This window comes from Podarcis muralis, chromosome 3, assembly GCF_964188315.1.
Source record: "Podarcis muralis chromosome 3, rPodMur119.hap1.1, whole genome shotgun sequence".
Taxonomy (NCBI): Eukaryota; Metazoa; Chordata; class Lepidosauria; order Squamata; family Lacertidae; genus Podarcis; species Podarcis muralis.
This window is the reverse complement of record NC_135657.1, coordinates 92,721,005-92,738,806: the sequence shown is the minus strand read 5'-3', so window position 1 is coordinate 92,738,806 and position 17,802 is coordinate 92,721,005. Positions and strand designations below refer to the sequence as shown.

The 17,802-nt window shown below is 40.3% G+C and overlaps 2 protein-coding genes across 10 annotated transcripts in view; one reads left to right on the top strand and one right to left on the bottom strand.

Annotated features, from left to right (window-relative positions):
• ASAP2 (ArfGAP with SH3 domain, ankyrin repeat and PH domain 2) overlaps window positions 1-10,065 on the top strand; it is a 94,476-nt gene extending 84,411 nt beyond the window's left edge. For 4 of the 6 annotated variants that reach the window (XM_028722501.2, XM_028722498.2, XM_028722499.2 and 1 more), the window contains 6 exons: window positions 522-683; window positions 1,663-1,825; window positions 2,434-2,486; window positions 3,147-3,247; window positions 5,205-5,327; window positions 6,456-10,065. In XM_028722501.2, the coding sequence (XP_028578334.1) occupies window positions 522-683; window positions 1,663-1,825; window positions 2,434-2,486; window positions 3,147-3,247; window positions 5,205-5,327; window positions 6,456-6,530 (677 nt within the window). In that variant the 3' untranslated portion in view covers window positions 6,531-10,065. The remainder of the gene's footprint in view (window positions 1-521; window positions 684-1,662; window positions 1,826-2,433; window positions 2,487-3,146; window positions 3,248-5,204; window positions 5,328-6,455) is intronic. The other 2 variants (XM_077926353.1, XM_077926354.1) reach the window with 1 other exon arrangement.
• A 1,042-nt stretch (window positions 10,066-11,107) lies between these two features.
• On the bottom strand, window positions 11,108-17,780 carry ITGB1BP1 (integrin subunit beta 1 binding protein 1). 4 transcript variants are annotated; one of them, XM_028722507.2, is made up of 8 exons: window positions 17,684-17,780; window positions 16,856-17,067; window positions 16,094-16,195; window positions 15,328-15,406; window positions 14,209-14,345; window positions 13,537-13,629; window positions 12,778-12,927; window positions 11,108-11,480 (listed from the first exon to the last, which is right to left on the bottom strand). In XM_028722507.2, exons 3-8 carry the CDS (start codon window positions 16,163-16,165, stop codon window positions 11,409-11,411), a joined length of 603 nt encoding a protein of 200 aa, XP_028578340.1. In that variant the 5' UTR covers window positions 16,166-16,195; window positions 16,856-17,067; window positions 17,684-17,780; the 3' UTR covers window positions 11,108-11,408. The 4 variants fall into 4 exon arrangements, with proteins under 4 accessions (XP_028578340.1, XP_028578339.1, XP_028578342.1 ...); XM_028722506.2 differs by having other exon boundaries at window positions 17,594-17,700; XM_028722509.2 differs by lacking the exon at window positions 14,209-14,345 and having other exon boundaries at window positions 13,537-13,625; window positions 17,594-17,700.
• Window positions 17,781-17,802: the final 22 nt, after the last annotated feature.

Here is a 17,802-nt window from a genome sequence, read left to right as displayed (position 1 = left end):
CGCTTCCTTTCAGCAAATGTGGCTGCAGGCCTTGCTTCTTCATTAACTAACAAAAACTTTGCAATCTTCTTTCCTATTACAGTTGCTAAAAAAAATAAAAATCTGCCACTGTACATCAGCAAACTACGATTTACTACTGTTCAAAGAGATTTATGTATTGCCATATTCTTTATTAGGACTCCCCCCCACACACACCGTTGTTAAACCTTATGTGGATAAAGACCTCCTGGACAAAAATAGCAGTGGCCGTCTCTGCCCATTTTGCTTCCCCTGCCAACATACCCCTTGCCTCAACTGCTGCATGGCATACCTGGAAAGCCACTTGCTACCGCAGGCAAAAGAGAAGTGATGAAACACTCAGGTGTTAACAAGTCCTTAGAAATGACCCAGTCCTTATGCAGAAGTATGTGTGCCTCTGGCTCACAGCCAGTCAGTCCACTTAAGAAAAAGGTGCTGTTTTCTCATCGCTTCTCAGCCAGCAGTGATTATGATAATGACACAGTGTTTTCCTTTCTTTTTAGTTCAGTCTTCATTTCTTGGCAGTGCTGTTCAGACAACTCCTTCATCGAACACACTGTGGAAGACAAATTCTTTAGGAATGGAAAGCATAAGCAGGCAAAGGTCTTCATCCGATCCACCAACTGTCCATCCCCCTGTTCCGCCATTGCGTGTAACATCTACAAGTATGTTTGCCCTTTTCCACTGCTTCCTTTGTTTTTGCTGCATCTAATCACGGTTGGCCTCAACTTCCCATTCCACAACTCATGTTTCTTCCTCACTGGTGGATGTAGTTTTGAGCCTGCTGCTTTTCCATCTGGCTTCTTCAACATGCTGTTTGTTACGACTTCCTGCGACACACTGTTGAGGAATGGATATTTCAGATTAGTTTTGCAAGGAATTCAGGTTGTTCCCTGAACTTTTAGGAAGTTTCTTTAAAAAGATGAGAAGATTGTGGTTTTAATGTTCCTTGTTCCTCTATTAATGGTTACTTCTGAAGGCATATTACAGATGCACGAGTAAAAGTGTGACTTAAAATTACCTACTCATGTTAAACCACCTCTCATGAAGATTAGCCTCACCGCCAGTACAAGTACCTCATAGCAGGTAGGCTACTGTTGGCTCCAGTTTTAATCTATGAGTTAGCCAGAGCCTCCCACTGCATTGTTTATGTTCAGACATAATTATAAACTCTGGTTTATCATTAAGCCAGTGAGCCTCAAACTTCTGCACTCTCCCATCTTGTGGGAGAAGAAAAGTAGAAGCTTTTGCTTCGGTTTTTGACTAACCACAGTTTGACAGTCTGAGCCCAGACAAACTGTGGTTAGGTCTTAACTGTGGTTTAATGAATCAAACCAACTTCATAAGTTTGCTCATTTAATTAAACCATAGTTAAAACTAACCCAGTTTGTCCAGGCTCTCACAATGCAATATAGCATGTGTCCAGGCAGAAATAAGTCCTGTTCAGTTCAGTGTGGGGCTTACTCCCAGAAACGTGTATAGGATTGCAGCTTCCTTGTGTCTTGAGCCTTAGTTTTTGAAGGACTGGCTTACATTTTAGAAATTACAAAGTTAGGTAGCAATAGTATTGTTTGTAGGAATCGTATCCAACATTCCAGCATTCACCATCATCGTATTATTGTACATGCATTTTTATATATATAGATATACTCTCTTCAGCACCACCTCCCGTTGCAAAGACAGCCAGTGTTCTTGAAGCTTTGAGCCAGCAGTCAAAACAGCCAGTGGTGCCACAGTCCAAGCCTACGCCGCCGCCACTTCCTCCCCAGCCTCCAAGTAGAATTTCTCAGAAAAAGCCTGCTTCTGGGTAATGTGTCGCCTTTTCTTCCTAAAAGATCTGCAGGTTGCTGAAAGATAGTGTGCTCACCTTGTTGCCTGATTATGGCAGTCCATGCTTTGTTGCACTTGTGCAGAAATGTCATTTGCGCTTCCCTATTTAATAGAGAATTGAAGTTATTTCATCCTTATTGAAGATTTCACCTTGTGTTTTGTTCTGTTCAGGTGTTGGGCAGGTTCCATACGGACAGCCAACAGATAATTACTTACCAACAGCAAATGCCATTTAAGAGTGTTACTTTGATAACCTGAAGTAACATAGCAATTGGTGATCTTGCTGTCGGGGCAAGAATTTCGGTTTGCCAGATAGAATAATTGTCCCTTTCCTCCCTGCCCCCTCTGCACTCTTCTAGGCATTCTTCTGATCTTCTTCACAATTCATTTGCGGGGGGGGGGGGGAGGGAGGGCGGGGTGTGTGCAGGGTGTGTATTTGTGTGCAAGCCCTGTTGCACAAGTAGAAGTCCTTGCACGGGACTCATTAACTGAATCCCATTCTGATTATTGTTTCAAAAAGTAAATTAGACACAGCAAATTGCAGACGTGATGATGAGCAGTTATGTTTGGTTTTCTCCTGAACAGGACTGACAGGTCGGCCAAAAGTAAAGGACCTGGATCTCTGCAGCAATCTTCTGGTGATTATTATTATTATTATTATTATTATTATTATTATTATTATTATATCCTGATTTTAATTTACCTGCTTTAGTAGCAACTTGGCACTGTTGACAGGTTTATTTGGGAGGTAGTAAAACCTAACCACAATGACTTTGCTGTATTTTATTTTTTAAAATTTATTTGGGAACATGTTGTTTAGTCGTTTAGTCGTGTCTGACTCTTCGTGACCCCATGGACCAGAGCACACCAGGCACTCCTGACTTCCACTGCCTCCCGCATGGTCAAACTCATGTTGGTAGCTTCGAGAACACTGTCCAACCATCTCGTCCTCTGTCGTCCCCTTCTCCTTGTTTAATACTAAGTCAGACCATTGGTCCATCTAGGTCAGTGCTGTCTACACTGATTGGCAGCAGCTGTCCAGGATATCAGACAGGGGACATTGCCAGTCCTATACCTGGGATTGAACCTGGCAACTTCTGTATGTGTAGATTGTACCCTTGGTTCTGACACAACTAACCTACAGCTGATGGGACTTAGTGCAAAAAGTGATCGTTTTTGGGAAACCACAAACAATGGCTTGGTACACTAGAGAGAAGTAGCACAGTATGTTATCTAAAAACAGAGCTTTCTAAGAGCCACTTTTAACTGAAAATATTTGCTTTATTTTTTAATAACAGGAGAATCTTCATCTTCATCTGCATCTGAGATTTCTGGATCCCAAGTTGTCCCTTCTGCAAACATTCAACCTCCAGCTCCAATGCCAAGGAAGTCTCAAATAGTAAGTCGTCAAGAATCTAGGTCAATCTCTTTTGTGTTTGGCAGCTCTTCGCGTTGGGAATAAAGGCACTGTGTGGAATCTGACGGTTCCAAAAGGGGTGAGCAACTTCTTCAGATTACATGGGTCCTTTTATAGTCCTTCTTAGAAACTTCTTAGAAACTAGTTAGTGTGGCGTAGCTGTAAACAACCAACAACTTTTGTTGGGTGAGCTGCAGATACTGTTCACTTAGGGGTCCCTTGTACACTGGGCCCTTTCAGGGAACCTAGTTTCATTTGATTCCTAACTTCAAAGGTCAGTCCATAATATTTGTTTGCGTATGTGTGAAAGAGAGAATGGGGTGGGGGGTGGGGGAGAGAATATAGAATGAGCTAAAGAGCTTTAGCTAAAAAGATCTCTGTAAATCATCTTAGCTGAAGCTTTAGTACAGGCCTCAGCTAAAGGACATTAGCTAGATGAATTCAGCTTTAAACCAAGTCCGCTAAATAACCTACGAGCAGTACGATCCTGTGCATGTCTACTCATACTTAAGCGCCATTGACTTCAGAATAACAAGTGTGTGTATAAGATTGCAGCCTAAGTAACCCATTCCGCTTTTTGCTAAGGTTTCCAAAGTTACCATGGAAACAAGCCACAAGTTAGAAGGCAGAATCCAGCTGGTGCTCTTGGTACCAGCCATCTTCAAACAGTTGCCCTCCAGATATTTTGGACTGCAACTTCCGTTAGCCCTGGCTAAAAGTGTGGCCAATACTAAGGGATGATGATGATTTGGAGGCCAAAAACTTCTGGAAGGTACCAGGTTAGGGAAGGCTGCCTTGTTCTCACAGGAGAGCTTTTGATCCAGTAACCAGTGGAATAAAAGGAGAGGCAGGGGTTGTTGTTTTTTTGCGAATTCCTGCTGTCCCCTGCAGGATCCACTGCCCCTTTAAAAATTGGCTCCAGGGGAATCTGCAAAAATCACCTCCCTCCTCCTCCTCCTGCTGGCAGAGGCATTTGCCAGATCACAAAATTAATGTGAGTTAATTTTTTATTGCCATTGTAAGCTGACCAGAAAATTTAACTGGACATAAATATGGTAGGTAATAAAACAAATACTGCAGGCTGAAAATTCCATGAATTTCTGGTTATTATTCCATGGGGGTTGCATTATTTCAAGAAGATTGAATGGCGCCATTAAAGAATATTCTAGGTGGATGTTCTCCCAGATACCTCGTGCTAGCTTCCTGGTGTCATTCTTATTTCCCAAACTGGCACCTCAGGGGTTAATATAACGAGTCTTGGCCTCAACATTTTGTCACTGCTTTGAAAAGTTCGAGCGCCGAATGAATTGAGAGCGCACTCTGCCTTGTTGGAAAGGTCCTACATGTCTGCTCCGCTGTGCACCGATGTTCAGGGAGCTGTTTGTACATGTAATGAAATGCCTGTTTGCGATAGTATGCCCTTGCTGGATGCTCTTAATGTGTATTAAAACCCAAAGCGGGACCTCCAAATTAATTGTTCTGAAAGTCAAAAGCACCGAGTGCAGCTTCGTAGGTTATTTTGCTGCATATATTAATTAAGTGGTGGTGCACAAGGGAGCCCCTTTGTAATTTGTGAATAGCAAAGCATGATAAGTATTTTAGATCAGACACGTATATTGTGATGATTTTAAACATGTGTGCATATTTGTACGGAAATTTTTGTAGGGGGCAGGTTGTTGTTCAGACATGCTTTGCATGCAGCAGGTGATAGGCACAATCTTCAGGTAGGGCCAGGAGACACCTCAGTCTGAAACCCTGGAGAACTGCTGTCTGTCAGTGTACTAAGCTAAATGGATCAATTATCTGACTTCCTATTTTCTGCTACCTGAGCTTCTTGTAGATGAAAAGTGGTGAACTGCTGTCCTCTCACTGCAGCTAATGGTATTTTCTGTTTTACCTGGTTTATGTTTCCAACACGTTGCTCTTCTCTGTATTGCAGTCAAAAACAAAGCCCAAGAGAGTAAAAGCCATTTATAACTGCGTAGCTGATAATCCAGATGAGCTTACATTTTCAGAGGGCGATATCATCATAGTTGATGGTGAGGAAGATCAGGAGTGGTGGGTAAGTATTTATTAGTTAAATCATGCCAAGGGCTGTAGTGTGTATGTCGTGTGTGTACACACACACACACACGTACGTAATTACATACATACTATGTATGCTGGTGGGAACTGATCTCTTAACAACCAGCAGAACTGAATCCCTGACTGAAGTACTATTCAGTTATTTTCAGAGGTATCCACTGAACGCAATATTGAGGAGCAGCATTATTTCAGTTGAATTTGAACCATACAGATTTTTGAAACTCATCCTTTCTGCAGAAACACATATGGTTAAAAAATAATATTGCAAAACACCATTGTTTCAGAAAACCCAGTTTGTTATCTATAATGTATACAGTCCCTTCCTCTTAAGCCAGGATCCAAAGAATCGCACAACTAGTTTTGCATTTTAAAGGTTTGTTTCTTCTCAAATAGGAGCTCCTTGCTCCCTGTGTCAATTTTTTTTGAAGCGAACTTCAAAACAGAGAATAAATATATATGTCTTCCCCTTATTATTGTCCTGTGTCATATACCACTTGGGCCTCTTAAGGAATCAATCTGTTTATTACAGTCAGGACCAGTAGTTCTTAAGAAATATCATTCCACTGGAACTTTGAATTTGCATGCTTTTGGTGAAAATTTGAAGGAAATAATAATAATAAACCTTTGTTTTTAAATGAAAGATTGCATGTGTTCTTACCGTCTATTCTTTATTTTGTTTCAGCCTATCCTCTGAATAACTAGTTTGCACATAAAAGCAGCATTGCCTGGTTTTTATTGTTTAATAGTAAAGAAACTACAGTTGTACCTTGGAAGTCGAACAGAATCCGTTCCGGAAGTCCATTTGACTTCCGAAACATTTGACTTCCAAAGCGTGGCTTCTGATTGGCTGCCGGAAACTCCTGCACCCAATCAGAAGCCCCATCGGACGTTAGGCTTCCGAAAGAACGTTCAAAAACTGGAACACTCACTTCCGGTTTTTGATCGTTCGGGACCCGAAAGGTTTGACTCCCAAGGTGTTTGACTGTATAGCTTTTTTCCTTTATTACTAAAGACTTGTACAGTGGAGGGCAACTTTCAGTGACCCCTAATTGGATAGAGACAAGCTTCACCCTTTTAATTCTTAAAAATGTTCTGTCTTTTCCAGATTGGGCATATTGATGGAGATCCCAACCACAAAGGAGCTTTCCCTGTATCATTTGTGCACTTTATTGTTGATTAAACTGCTCGTTGCAGGTGGAGAGACTGCATTTCCAGGTATCACTGGAGCTCTCTGCCCGGAATTAGATGCTTCACCAGGATACTTCATGAATGTTACACCACTGTGGACTCTTTGTTGTGGCAACTTAAGGTTTTTGAATCGTCCAAGGAAGATTTACTTTGTAGTAGGCAGATCCACTTGAACTATTTTCATTGTGAATTCTGGAAGACCATAAAACCATTAACGCCAAAAAAATATGTGAAACTGATTTCAAATCTCCCTTTTAGACTTTCTCACTAACCTATGCACCAGAGTTTCTCTCTTCAGCAAATAAGGGAATTTCTGATGCACACCACAGGGTTCAGAATTTTAAAAGTGGGCAGACTAGCAGAGAGATTAATGGCCTGACTGCACTAATATATTACATTTCAGTGCCAATTTCAGGTGCCTCTAATGCATATCTGATCTTTGTTTGCACTCAGTGTCTTTGAGAGCTGTCTCAGGACAATGTAGCTGCAGTGAAAACTCAGTTTTAAGAGTGGCAGTTACTTCCACTTTACTTAGTACACTACAAAAACATGAGGCTAGAAAATCTACCCATCACTGATTCCTTGTCCACATCCATTGATTGGCTAAGTTGAAGAGGTTGGCGGACTTGAGGGTGGAGTCCTTGACTACATTGCAAAAGTACAAAGAACTCCTAAAAGAGCACTAAGTAATAACAAAGGGCAGAACACAATAGTTTTTCAGATTGCTTGTCTCTGGTGCTTAGTGGCTTATGTTTTCAGGCAAGACATAAGCACCATCCACAAAGGACTGGGCTCTTTCTTCCAGCGCAATAATTCTCCTACTGAAGCCTCATTCATTTTGATTGCATTGGGATTTGCTGTAGGCACTCCATATGAGTGATAATGATATACCTGCCAACCACCCTTAGCTGAGCAGAATGCTTTAAAATGTTTTGCAAAGCTGGAGTCCAACCAGGGACCAAAATCTGTTGCCCGAGCAGCGATTAAAGCGATTCAGATCTAACAACCAAACCCTAGCAAATATTTCTCAATAAGCCCCAGTGCATTTTCCTGTGACAGCACTAATGGGGCCCAAACTCCTAATGTAGGTGCTAATAGGATCGAATATCCTGTCCCATAGATGAAGGGATGGGAAAGAATCATCAATTTATGCAGCCAGGAAAGAAGAGTATGCTTGTGTGTCCCCTGCCTACTTCTCCTATATCTATGATAAGGAAGACTCAATAAGAGGACGCGGTTCCAATCAGAAGTACATGCTACAGCTCTGTTTATCCCCTCAAGGGAAAAGTTATTGTAAAGTCTCTTTCCCCTGACTTGTTAGGCCAGCTGGGGAAAGCCCCTGAGCCCAAGGCGACGGTGGCGTTCCCTTCTTTCCAGGGAACTATCATGAAATAACACGAGCAGAAACAGAACCTGTCATATATCCAGTTTCTGCCATTTTCCCATGCTGGTGGATTGACTTCAAGGGAAAGGGTAACAGGGCTGCCTCCTGTGATCTGTGAGCATAAACTCTAGAAGGAAATGTTGTTTTTCAAGCTGTTCGAATGGGGAGAAATGCAACATGCTCGCACTTACCCAAAAGGAACGAGTATTTCCATACTTAGATCATATGAAACAGTTTGTCTAGAAAGGCCCATTAAAGAGATATTTTAATAATTGGATGTAGATATTTACTTTAAACCCTGAACCTGTTTACCTCAAATTTGTAAATATGAGGAATACGAGGTCATACTTTTCTATACAAAATATACATTTAATGTATATTTTATTCTATTCTTAAGTCATCGTTGAGGTAACAAAACCCAAGACAATATTATTGGTAAATAAATGTGGATTACACATTTGCTGAAATTTTTGTTGCAGTTCTTTTCTTTGAACACACAAAAAAATGTGTTGTCTATAATTATTTTTATTTAAAAAAAACAACCACGGTGGCTATGTTCACACCTAAGACTATTGTCGTAGGACAATGTAGTAGGGTATTCATCCAAACACCCTCTGTATTAAGGTACACACTTCTGTCTTGCAAGCAATTCCTTATTTCTTTGCAGATGCACACTGTGTACTTCTGTTCCTGAACATGGTAGTTAACACTGTTAATAATTGTGAATAGATTTCATAATTCCAAATTGGTAGACTATTGCAGAATATTAAAAAAAATGTCCTTTTAATGTTTGTATATTGTGATAATTGTTAACGGTTTTTACTTTGCATATGCTACCGAAACTGTGCACTGGTAGCATAGGATTAGAATATCAACGTCCAGGTCACATTGGCTTTCATCACAAGTTTTGTGACTATTGTATCTCTAGATTTATCAAGAGAACTTTGAATTTCTGACACAGAAATTATGTACATATTGGCTAGCATAGGTTGAAACAGATGGGGGGACAAGCCAATTGGTATATTTATATTTGGGATGGGATGCTGTATCTCAAACTGCCTTGCTAAAGTGGTACATTTGAAGCAACTTGTCAGATCTGCGGATGCAAACCAGTGGGCTTATATTAAAACTCACTTTCGTACAAGCTGTTGCATTGTATATGGGGACAAACTGGAATGCTTTGAGATGCTTTTATTGCAAGTTTTAAAGCTAAGTCTGCATATTCAAAGTTCCCACTAAATATATATGTATATTAGGAAACAAAATACTTTGCCACTACAAGTTTATCTGGCTGCTGATGAATTCAGTTTGGCTACTGACACTATTGGTTATGTTTGTATTCCTAGTAAACTAGCAAATAAATTGGCACATTATTTTGCACAATTCACTTATGTACAGTATTTTTTGACACAGAATTTTAGTTAATACCATATGCTTTGGAAGCTTATGTGGCCCTTAAATTTCACACTGGCCGGAATCCAAGGAAATGCACAAATAACTGTGTGCACCCGGATGAAAGTTGCGCCTTCTGGCAAACATCTTGTGAAACCCAGGGGATTTTCAACTCTGACTTGAATATTCCCAAGGCCTTAGATGTTTAGAGCCCAGCCATAGTGTGTGAGCTTTCAGCTGTTTTGGAAAAATCTTAAATAGTGGCCACTAAAAGATTTTGAGTAAGAGTATTTTTTCACACTACAGTGTGCAGACACTAGGCTTGTAACGTAAGACTGTTTCAAGAGTTCTTTTTTGTTTCCGTGGCACTATTTCACCCAATTAAATAGGAGACATTTTGGATTTTTAGGAATGACAGATGCTAAAATGTTCAGGTCTTCTTTCACAGCTGACAACAGGGGATGATGGTGTTCAACAAACTGTTAGTGAGCATGTAAGATTACTTTTGTTTAAATGTTTAAAAAAGGAGCATAAGATACCTAAAATGCAGTTCAGAATGCTACTTGAGATGTATAATTTTCAACGTGATGGTTTTGATTGTTTAGTTGCAGAGCAACTGTATATATTGTATAACCTAAATCAATTCTTATTTTTAGTGTCTGGATGCAGTGATTTATAATTGGAGCATGATTAATTTCACTTACGTTAAGCCAGTCACTTGACTGGAAAAATAAACAGCTTTGAAGCCTCACCTTGACTTTTTTTATTAATTGAATGTGAAAGCACTTATAGATGAGCCACACTAGAATAAACTTGAGTGATTGCCGCTATTCAGCCTTGATGTATTAAAGACAAATCAGAAGACTGCTGACAAACTCCTGCCTTAAATGTGAGTTCTCTCTTATTTTGGACTTTAAATGATTTACAGTTCAATTGAATTCAATTCAATTGAATTGTATGGGGAGCAGGAGAATGCAAAGTATAGAAACTGCCCAACCCAAAGCCTGCTGTGCTCATCCTTGATGGAAAATGGAAGATGATTTTTTTCTGGGGGTTTTTCTTCTTTAATGGGAGGGCACAGCCATTCTACTGAAAGGCAAACAGATATGCTAGGACGCGGGTGGCGCTGTGGGTAAAAGCCTCAGCGCCTAGGGCTTGCCAATCGAAAGGTCGGCGGTTCGAATCCCCGCGGCAGGGTGCGCTCCCATTGTTCGGTCCCAGCGCCTGCCAACCTAGCAGTTCGAAAGCACCCCCGGGTGCAAGTAGATAAATAGGGACCGCTTACTAGCGGGAAGGTAAACGGCGTTTCCGTGTGCGGCTCTGGCTCGCCAGAGCAGCGATGTCACGCTGGCCACGTGACCCGGAAATGTCTCCGGACAGCGCTGGCCCCTGGCCTCTTGATTGAGATGGGTGCACAACCCTAGAGTCTGTCAAGACTGACCCGTACGGGCAGGGGTACCTTTACCTTTAGGGCCAGTATACTTTCCTCCCTGTGCTGGAGACATGGGAAAAAGAGGGCTTTGGATCCAGCTGATTCAAAGACTCCCTTGATACACCTTCTTTTACATCCCTTTTTGTCATTACTACCAGCAGGGTAGCAGGAAGTTTCCATACCTGCAGCAAGGCAGCTTGCAAGGAGCAGGCCTCCCCCTCCACCAGCAGAAAGGGAGTCCTACTATATCTGACTTTATTTATTTATTTATTTATTTATTTATTTTCCTTTTTTGCTGCCACTGCTAAAAGCAATGGCATCTGGGGGTAGTCAGATTAGAACATATTTAGAAAGACACGTCTTCTATTCATTTTTTTTATTCATTTACAAAATGGTATAAATCTTTTAAACACAAGATTTGATATTTAGCACAGAAACTCAAGCACGGTCAGTTGAGCTCTGAGTGACAGTTTGGGAAACAAACAAATGGTATTTTACAAAAAAAACCCCACAAAAAAACCTTCATTCCTTTGAACAGTATGCTCAAGCAGTTAACAAAAAAAATTCACATCTACTCCAAAATACTTGTTTTCATTCTTCTCCATTTGCTGCAGTCACAGCAAGCAGTACTTCCTCTCAGCATGAAGTGCAGCTGTAGAAATTCAGGACTTCTCGGATGTTAAAACAGAGTCAAAGGCTGTTGACAGCACCTTACAAATAGCTTGTGCTTGTTCCTGCATTTTATAAACAGAAAGAGTTGCTCATACTTGTTTTCATGAACATGAAGACGTATTCAGCCTCGAGCCCATCTCGAAGTTTCAGCATTTCCCTTATAGCATGCTTTGCTTTGATGACATTTCCTATCTTTAGCTAGGCTGCCAATGTGGTGCCATCCAGGTACTTGGAACTGCAACTCCCAATAGCCCCAGCCAGCATGACCAGTGGTAATTAGAGTTCCAGCCCACAGCATCTGGAGGGCACCATGTTGCCTATCCCTGATCTAAAGCATTCTATGTAGAGCAGTGGGGTCGGTCCAGAAATGTGACTTGCAAACAAGAGTTGCTATTTTAGAAATTGCCAGCAGAAACGTATCATCAGAGTGTGATATTCCAGATAGGCTATTTGTTAACAGAGGGACAGTTCCTGCATGTATGCTGGGTTTCCCTTGTTTACCAAGCAGTTGCCAGTATAGGGCTCCAGGGCATTTAAACTCAAAGCCTATCACCAAGTGATATTAGTGCAGTATTTGCTAGCATACATATGGCACTTGGAAAGCCAGGCTGGTGCATTTAAAGTTCAAATATATGGCAGCGACAAAGCTATGAGAATAAAGGTTAGTGTTATGCTCTCCTAGTGGTTCAAATTTCCACTTGAAGCCCTGTGAACTGGTGATGCCACCCACCTTTAATTAATAAAGCTACAGATTTAATTAAGGGGGTACTTTATCCCACAAATCTGTAAGGTGGAGTGATTGACAGGGAGAAAATAAATGTACCAAAGAAGCATATGCAATTAATTTGAAATTACAGAACTGCCACTATCTTATTTTCACATGGGCTCCTGCTCTTTTGCTACTTGCACAGCTGCTGCTACAGAAGATAAGGGCTGTGGCAGGAACAAATGCACATGAAATTTAGAGTCGCTCTGACACTTGCACATATAGCGGTGCCTGGCCAATCTGGCCGGTGTGCCACAAATCATGTCTTAAGTAGGAGGTAGTATTACTCTAGTATATGCATGTAATTGCTCCTATCTTAATTCTGTCTCTATTCTAGCGATCTGGGAAACAGGCAGCAAAATATGGGAGGGCAGACCAAGCCATGAAATCTGCCTGTGCCACAAGATGGCTGCACAACATTTCCTTATATAGGCCGCAGTGGTACAAACCTATTTTGTCATGTTTTGGTCCAGTACATGTAGCTAGACATAAGGCACAAGCATATGATAGCACTTTGCATATTTTATGACTTATTGTCAACCTAGAATTATCCAGCAAGTGTTTTTTAAAGTAATATTAAGCATGAACCTTACCATACTATTACACTGGTATATCCAAAGGTTGTACTCTTCATAGTTTGTATCAGTTGTCTTTAAAGCCAGTAAACTCTTCCCTGCCCCAAGGCCATCATCATAGCAGACCATCCGAACAATTAGGTAGAGTGCGTGTCTATGCAAAACATCCTGAAAATGCCATGTGTTAATTTGTCAGTTTCATTGCTTGCAGCCAATGGGCATTACAATATAAATCACAAAAACAAAAAAGACAACCTAAGAGCAAATTAAAACATCAATTTTCAGAACTGCAAATTGCCAAAACTTAACATTATGAAGTTTCCCAAATCTAGAAATTCCCTTGGCAGTCACCCATAACTTCCTCTACCTCCTAGCACATACAAAGCTATTCTGTAGGTAGCAAAATTGTCTACATCAGCCAGAAACCATCTGCTTTTGAACTGATTGACTTTAAAAAAATCTGGAGTGAATACAGAAATCTGTTATTAAGTGAACTGTGCAAAAGGTAATAAAGGCTATAGTCAAGAATGTCTACAAAAAGATGGTAATGTGTGTCTAACAGGGAAAAGGTTATTACTGCAAAGAAACAGAACTGTAATAGTTGGATTTAAATTTCAATACACCAAACTCAGAACTTGGAATTCTTCGTATAATCAAAGTCCATTTTGGTATCTTCAGGAGAAAAAAAAATCATATCACAATTATCGTCAGAAATATTCTGAGATGGTATTACTGGATAAATTGAATAAGGCATATTTAAAACCAGGAGCAACTTACATACTGGTCCAAAGTTGTGACTTTAATACCATACTTGGAAACTCCCATAACGAATTCTTCTTCCCCTGGAACAAAGGGTAGCTTTCCATCTTGCTTTGGAAAAAAACCAAAAAGGAATTATTGTAGGCAGAGACAGTTTGATGACAAAACAAGTCTGATACAACTTGTATGTTCTCATGTAAATAAATAAGCAGCAACAGCCTTCAAAATAAGTCAAAAGAGTGACAATAGCTCTGTGAAAGTTTATTGACACTAATAGATACGGTACTTTGCTACTTCATTTTACACTGCAGAAGCCAAGGTACTGCACACACGCTAAGTTTCTGAAGCAGAACAGAAATAAATGCTTTCTAGTGATTCAAAAACAAGCCAAAGTTTCCTGGAGCATGATCCTTTTTTTAACTCCCTTGCTCAGCTATTCTATCTTGAGACCATCAGCCACAGCAAATGTTTAGACATTACAATGTACCAAGAAAAAGGTTATTGAAAACAGCCAACTTCCCAGCCTCCCAGCCCCGCTTTCAATACCAGTGAGGAACAGTCATCTGGAACTCAGCAGAACTGGAAGCCAATTCTTAAAAACAAAGATGGCTTGGACTAAGATAGTTTCCCAGGGCCACAGTTTCCCCATAAAAAGACCCAAGGGGACATATAGCCAAAGTCAGTCTTTACCTGTGCCACATCTATGTAGTTTATCAAGTCCAATGGTCCCTCCAAAGTCTTGCTTTCATCAAGCTTCAGTTTTTCAATGGCACCGACATATTTTACTCTAAATTCTGCACAAGTATCTGAGTTGCTATTGCTCTGGCCTATAACGAAGCAGACATTTAAACCATTACTCCATCGTTTTATCAGTTGGCAAACTTATTGGGCATTTAACCATTGAAATTGACTCAGTGTAGTATTTATCTAAATAACTGCAACTGGAATTACTTCTGTTGTGCAACAGTGGTCTCCATACCTCCCCCCTTGCACTGTCCCCAGATCTGTTCCACAGGTTTGGAGAAAGCCCCAGGACGGATTTGGAGAGCATATGGGGGGAGGATGGGGACAGAACGTGAGGACAAAATGTTGAATTGTGTCCCTTTTCTTAAAAAAAAAAAGAAATAAAAGTGTCACCTAAAAGTGATTTATTGTTTTCCCCGGGCTTATTCCAACCACATTAAAATATTTATCTTGCAAGAAAGCAGAACTGAATTGGGGGATGACTTAAATTTCTTATATTGGGGTACCAGAGGTTTCTGCAAATACAGAGCATAAAACCAAGTGTGTTGCTTTGGATACATGGAAGCATAAGGAAACCTCAGAACATGGTACGACCACAACATTACACCAAATATAAGCTTGAAAATAGGGACACTTTCTAGTGAAATTTCAAAAGGCAGAGGAGCTGCCCAGCAAAGTTTCCATCATGAACAAAACAGGATTCTGAAGTCCTGTCTAGCTTTTTGCCTACCCATAGAAATACCAGATACAGAGGAAATTATACAAATTAGTAAAGGCAGCAGATCTATACAAAAAGACAACAAATCACACAGATTGACATCATAATATAAAAATGTGATGCATATACTGCAAAGGTGTATATTACATAATTTTATTTGTATATGCACAGATGATGTAATAATTTGTAAGTAACAGCAGACTCAGTGTTGTTTTCTGCTTTAAAAAATTAGTAAAGTTCTGTGTCAGCATGTTCACATTTCTAGATACAGCTTCAATTAGTTATGAAACTCATCTATGCATTCTGACAAATAACAGAATGTCTTTAGGCCATCATCAATTTCCTACCTGAACTTTTTGTGGAGTCTGTATCTAGACTAGCCACAGTACTAGATCGTGAAAGCCCACCAAGACTGGAATCCACTGACTAGATAAGGAAGAATACATATGAAAGCATTATGAAGTTATGCAAGTCAAATAATATTTAAAAGTGTGCTTTCTTATAAACTCATGAATTAAAGGCATGAATTAAACCAGAAGCATGATTAATGAAGGCTTATTCCTATAACAATAAACCATAGTTTGTTACATCCAAATGCAGCCACGGAATAACACATCACATTGCAGTACAACATCCTTCAACAATAAGAACACATTAAATTCCTTCTTTCTCTCTATTCCACAAGCTAAGAAGTATTTCATCATTTACAATTCACTTTCAGTGGCTGCATCTATGCTTATAGGACTTAAGGTAACTGTAGGAGTTATTTTTCTTTGTCATGATGGTACAAAATATATACAATTTTTAATTTAGCTGGTTGACTTTAGTTACATCAATTATTCTCAATTTGAATGCCAAGTCTGCATGAAGAAATAGCAAGTATAACAAAAAGGATGTGAACATTTTTGTAAATGTAGATTCATCCCTAACTCTAGATATCTTCAGGATGTACATCTGAATGCACCATCTAGCAGATGCCAAACTTCCACAATGTCATACAGGGGATAACAGAAGGGGGAAATATTCTGAATTTAGTTAAGACATTCCACTGACTGATATGAATATATTTTAAAATTTGTCATTTTTCAAGGAGGCATACCCAAATTTGCTTACCTTACTTTTGGTACTAATTTCACTGCTTTGTGAACTGCTGCTACTATGCCGCTTTTTTCCTTTTCTGAACATTTTTAAATTGACATAGAATCAGTGAGAATACTGTAAAGAATGAAAAGAGAGTCCTGTTTGCCAACCCAATATAACTCCAATTCTACATACACATAAACACCTCATAGATATATATTTACATTTGTTATGGAGGTTCAAATCTGCCAGTTAAAAGGCAGAGTCAAGCAACTGCCATTAAATGACTGTCAAGCTGTGGTTTCCACAGTGCCAAGTTTAAAACTGAAAAACAAAATATATGTTTCATGGTTGTGATCTCTGCTTATTAGTAATGAATATAAATATCTCGAAACTCAAACAAAGGTTCTTCAAAATATTCTAAAAGCAGATGCTTACTGTCACTACTCCGTCAACAGTATGAATGCTTGTAGAACCATGCTTTCCTTTAAAATTGTGTACATTTCATTGGATGCTAACAAATTTCTACAGACTTTCCTAGAAGGACAAGCTGACACACAAGCAATACTTGATATCTCTTTATCTGTTTTATTTGTCGTCATTTTATTGCTATTGTACATCACCATGACATTTTCTATGGTTTAACAGTTTGTAAATATTCCAAGCACGTAATATTTAACATGCAGGTTTACACAGATTTTTTTTGTTGAAACCCATTTCTCCACTAAAAGTACAATTAATGGAGGAAGGTGTTCCGAAAAACTACAGTGCTATCTGTACTTGTCTTGACGTTACCTGCAGCGTGGAAGGAATGAGCCTGGCTCGTTTCAGAACTGACATTTTCTCCACATGATTTCAGAAGAGGGGTGCCTCCCCTTTCCCCCTTCTCTTTTTCTTTATGCCGTCAACAGCGGACATCGCAGGCAGAAATACAGCAAATGAAGATTCTCCGCCTCACTACATTACCACAGCAAAAAAAGCTGCCACTGCTGCAGTCGCCGCAAATCCTGCCAAAAGGAAAGAAAACAAAAACCAACAGCTTGGTCACTGTTAACATCATTTCCACTGCCTGGAGTTTTCTGCATTTCGTTTCTCTCCAACCTCGCTCCTTACAATCCTCTTTCACTCGCCACCTTCGAATATACAGTGGTACCTCGGGTGAAGAACTTAACCGTTCTTAACCTGAAACTGTTCTTAATCTGAGGTACCACTTTAGTTAATGGGGCCTCCTGCTGCCACTGCGCTGCCACTGCACGGTTTCTGTTCTCATCCTGAAGCAAAGTTCTTAACCCGAGGTACTATTTCTGGGTTAGCGGAGTCTGTAACCTGAAGCGTCTGCAACCCGAGGTACCACTGTACTTCGTAGATCCGGCAACGAGGATTCCATTCCATGAAACTTTATATTGCCTAAATAAGTCGGCCAGCCTTTTCAGGAGCCACAAGACACTTTGTTGGCCCAGTTACCCTGCTCTTAGCAGAACTGAAAGGGCACCAGCAGCATCACCCCCTACCTGACCCAAAAATGACCCCTACCTTTCATTCCCACCTCAATGAAATACTGAGCACAAGGAAGCCCCTCCCCGTTCTGCTTCCGGGTAGCAACCGTCGCGTCGGAGAACTTACGCTCCGTCTGCCTCTTCCGCTCTAGGACTTTTCGAAGGACTTTTTTAGCGCAGAGACTCTATGGTGGTGCGGAAGTGATGGAGAGGGAACGCTCACTTTCCGGCTGCGCGAGCGAGGCT